Raw genomic sequence first — 4,055 nt, forward strand, 5'->3', positions numbered from 1 at the left:
TTTTATGATTGTTTGCTTTCTATATCAGAAGAATTTAGTTAGCACATTGGTATTGGATGAAGGGCGAAAAACGATCCATCCATCCTTGCGTCAAACTCATTGCGAGTGATCTGCAGAGTTGTGCCATAGGGCCAGGCAGCAAAAGAAAAGTGCGGGGCAGAAGGATAACTCACTTTCTCGACTCTATGAACCTCTAAGAAACACGCAACTGAGATGAAAGTTGAGATGTGAGAGTAAAGTAATTCAGGGAAGCTTGGGAGAATAGATCACTGTTGAGAGGGAGAGGAGAAGGAGGAGAAGTTGGGGAGAGGAAGGAGAATTTAGAGGAGAGTCGTTAGTGCCAAGATCGAAATTCGAAGAGTGGATTCTAGTAGCTTCCACCCAACAAAGCCGCAGGGGATGCCCCACCATGCGTACCGCCCCGCGGGAACAACTGAAAGAGAACCTCACAGAACCTCAAGAGATCTGTTCATGCCGGAACGGGGAAATCCGTGGCCATAGTTCTACATGCGAGTTTAAGGCTGCCAAAAAAAAAAATCCTTTATCAAGAGATTCGACCCTCTTCGACCGCGTTAGTGCGTTCGTCAGCCCCGCCATCTTATCTTATCGGAGAGGTATATCCTTGCAGCTTTGGATTGCTCCACAAGGTTCTTTTTGTTTCTAACACTTAAGGCGAGGTTCAGCCTGGCCAAATAAGCAGATAGAGTACTTCAATGCAGTTGAGACTCATACTTTTGCCTAATCTAACAGCTATGTATGTACCGGGTGTTGAGGGTAAGTGATCAGAATCTGATAAGTGAATGTTGCGGTGAATACGTGTATTTGTCTTATCAGATTCTGATCACTTTTCGCTACACCCTAGTACATGTCGGTATGAGCTGCTGGCCGCCACAAACCCGATCACGTCGAAGGCAGCCGCGTTCCGGATGAGGCTCCGCTCCAAGGCTGCTAAGCTTTCTTGGCGGGATCCAGAGATGTTTTCTAATCTAGACCACAACTTATACACAACCTTTTCCGGGACCTTTATTACATAAGTACTAGTATGTCCATTGTTTACGGTCCTCAAAGTGAACTTAGGATCAAGATCCTCACCCAATTAACTACATACGTGTTAATAACCCTTACCCTAAAAAACGATTTAATTTCGTTGCTACCACAGTTCGGGTTCTCAAAGTGAACTTCAAAATCAAATTAGCTCTCATTGGTTGCGCAGCACACTTGATTTTGATCTTTATCCTCACTTTGGGGACATGCGGCCAAAAATCAACTTGTGCTTTGTAATATGACGCGATACCAGCCATTAGATTAAGGCCTGGCCCTCGATCGTGATATCTCTCATCTGTCAAATTGCCACAAAAGGTTTGGGTGTCTATATGTAGTCATGAATCATGAATACATGTATGTAGCTAACCAAGAGTATACGTAGGAGATAGAAATCTTGAGTTATCAATCGGAGTGTAAATATGCTAGTTTAAGCAAGACTCGATACTAAATCTTGTGTATCTTTACACGAATAAGGAACTTTTGAAGAAGACCTGAAAATAAAACGTCATGATGAAAGCAGTCAAAAAATCGCCAGTTGTTCAGTACATGTAACCAAACAGTTTTGACGACTTAACGTTAACACGAAGACCAAATGTGTACATGTATATATGTTTTATTTTCAATCGGTTCATCGTGGAAGTGATATCAAGCTGGCGACTCACCAACGTACCCCTAACACCTACTTGACAGGTATTCACAGAATCTTTTAAGGCGCATATTACTCCCTCGTTAATTAAAAGGTCGGAAGTCGTTGCAACCAAATCCCCACATAAAATCCCGACCTTTTAATTAACGTGCGAGTAGAGTACATGTACTTGGAATCAACGGAAATGTCAAAACATGTTCCTCCACTGTTATATAATACTTAGTACATTACTTTTACAGCAACTTCTGTCACTTTAAGTGCAGCCTACAGTGCTTGCATGTATATAAAAGGTCCACTACATGTACATACGTATAAAATAATGTAATCCATGGCCATAGTGGAAGACAGCTGAAAGCTCAATGGTACAGTCGCCCTCCACACCGGATACCTAAAAAGCCACATATCTACTGTAACGAACGGGTTTTGGCGATCCGGATCTGAATTTCACACAAATCTTATCTGCTGTACCGAATAATTTGCGATATCGAATGAATATTTAAATGTAGGTTCGTTATATTGGAAGGCAACTGTGCCCTTCGAATTCCAGCTATGGTTCCAGCTACAAAATTTCTAGAAAACTTAATATTTATGATTTTACAGTCATATTTCTCGAACGGACCGGCTTATCCACTAATACATGTACTTAACAAAAAGCGCGTGACACTCAGAAATCGTCTATGTAGAAATAAGAAGACATGCTCGTAAGCTTTCCCACTCAAGAATATTCTAGCGTAGAGTTGGTGTATGTGAAACCTTTCATAATTACCTACATGTATATATTTTTGCGCCTTGTTAACAAGTCAGTGAGGCCGCATGGCCCAATGGCAAGGCGCTTGACTACGATTCCTCATTCATGACCTGCGTGATGTTGAAGGTAATCAAGAGATTCCAGGTTCGACCCCTGGTGCGATCAAAATTTCCATTCATTTGAGAAGTTGTACGGTACGTTTGTCTTTTCTTTATAGACGCTCCTTTTTTTTTTTAAAATAAGAAAGAAAAAAAAACATGCTCGCGAGGGCTTTTACCAAAACGCCAGGCTAGCGTCCATGTTTTAGTTTTTGTTTAACAGTTCATATACACTTCCTTTGAGATTGAAATGAGACACAATGCGTCTTTCTATATGTAAACCAAAAGCTTAAGTGAAAAAATTATATTTAATACGCCCTTTTCATCAGTTCTTACGAAATAACAATGTTGATGGAAACCCCGAGTGATATTTTGTGCAGATATGTGCATTTCAGAGTTACCCTGATGACGCACAGGGTAATAACCCTGTGACTGTCGTCCACAGTCTAGCTAACACTCCGCCAAAAAAAAGTTCGCGACAATCGCCTCGCCTTTGAACAGCCAGCACACCCACAAATAAGCCCATCGACCTTCTTACAGAGCGCAGGATATACAAACTTCTTTGCGCATTATAAAGAACAATCAATTCCAATGGCCCCAGTCACCGTATGTATACACCACACTGCTTTGCTGGTCACGGCCGCCTGCCTTTGCGGGTTGGTTGATGATATTTGATCAGTAGGCTGAGTGTCATGAAATATATAGAAGTCCACCGCCGGAAAGGCCACCAAGAAAGGAGGAAAGCCTGAGAAGGTTACTCAGAAGGTAAAGAAACGATCCGTCAATTTCTACGCTGAAGAATCGATGCGGGACTAACATACTAATATCCTAATTTTATAGTTTGTCATCAATGCGTCCCAGCCCGCATCTGACAAGATCTTCGACGTTTCCGCTTTCGAGAAGTTCCTTCACGACAAGATTAAGGTCGACGGCCGTGTCGGTAACCTCGGCGAGACCATTCAAATCTCCCAGGAGGGCGATGGAAAGATTGTTGTCATTTCCCACATTCCTTTCTCTGGACGCTACTTGAAGTACCTGTAAGTTTACCTCTTGCCTGTCACAATCTAATGAATATTTTACTGATCTCTCTTGAAATCGATAGTACCAAGAAGTTCCTCAAGAAGAACCTCCTCCGTGACTGGCTCCGTGTCGTTTCCACCAGCAAGGGTGTTTACGAACTTCGCTTCTTCAACGTCGTCAACGATGGCGATGAGGAGGATGACGAGTAAAGGATTGTGACGGGCTTGTCATGGTATCGGAAAACGATGTGTGTATTTAGAAGTAATCTTCGATACCCCACCCATCACCGATACCATGGGCAGAGTGTTAAAGGTCTCTGATTTTTTTCTTTTTTTTCTGGAAGGGATTGAATTGTATATAATTAAAAATATCATTTCCTCCGAATCGTCTTACTGATAGCTTGACTGAACTGCTGATATCAGTTGTCATTATCCTACTTATCAATAGTTGAAATTGCGTTTTCCTTGATTCTTCGACCATTTTCATGGCCTTCGCGTGC

The 4,055-nt window shown here is 42.1% G+C and overlaps 1 protein-coding gene across 1 annotated transcript; it reads left to right on the forward strand.

Annotated features, from left to right (window-relative positions):
* Positions 1 to 3,127: 3,127 nt before the first annotated feature.
* H6S33_009354 (uncharacterized protein) lies at positions 3,128 to 3,765 on the forward strand (the record flags this gene model as incomplete). Its single annotated transcript, XM_044840740.1, has 4 exons — positions 3,128 to 3,142; positions 3,242 to 3,301; positions 3,377 to 3,573; positions 3,639 to 3,765. The coding sequence occupies 4 exons, from the start codon at positions 3,128 to 3,130 to the stop codon at positions 3,763 to 3,765; spliced, it is 399 nt and encodes a 132-aa protein (XP_044698169.1).
* Between the last annotated feature and the right edge of the window lie 290 nt (positions 3,766 to 4,055).

The sequence above is a fragment of the Morchella sextelata genome (assembly GCF_020137385.1).
Source record: "Morchella sextelata strain SCLS chromosome Unknown scls_3, whole genome shotgun sequence".
Classification (NCBI taxonomy): Eukaryota; Fungi; Ascomycota; class Pezizomycetes; order Pezizales; family Morchellaceae; genus Morchella; species Morchella sextelata.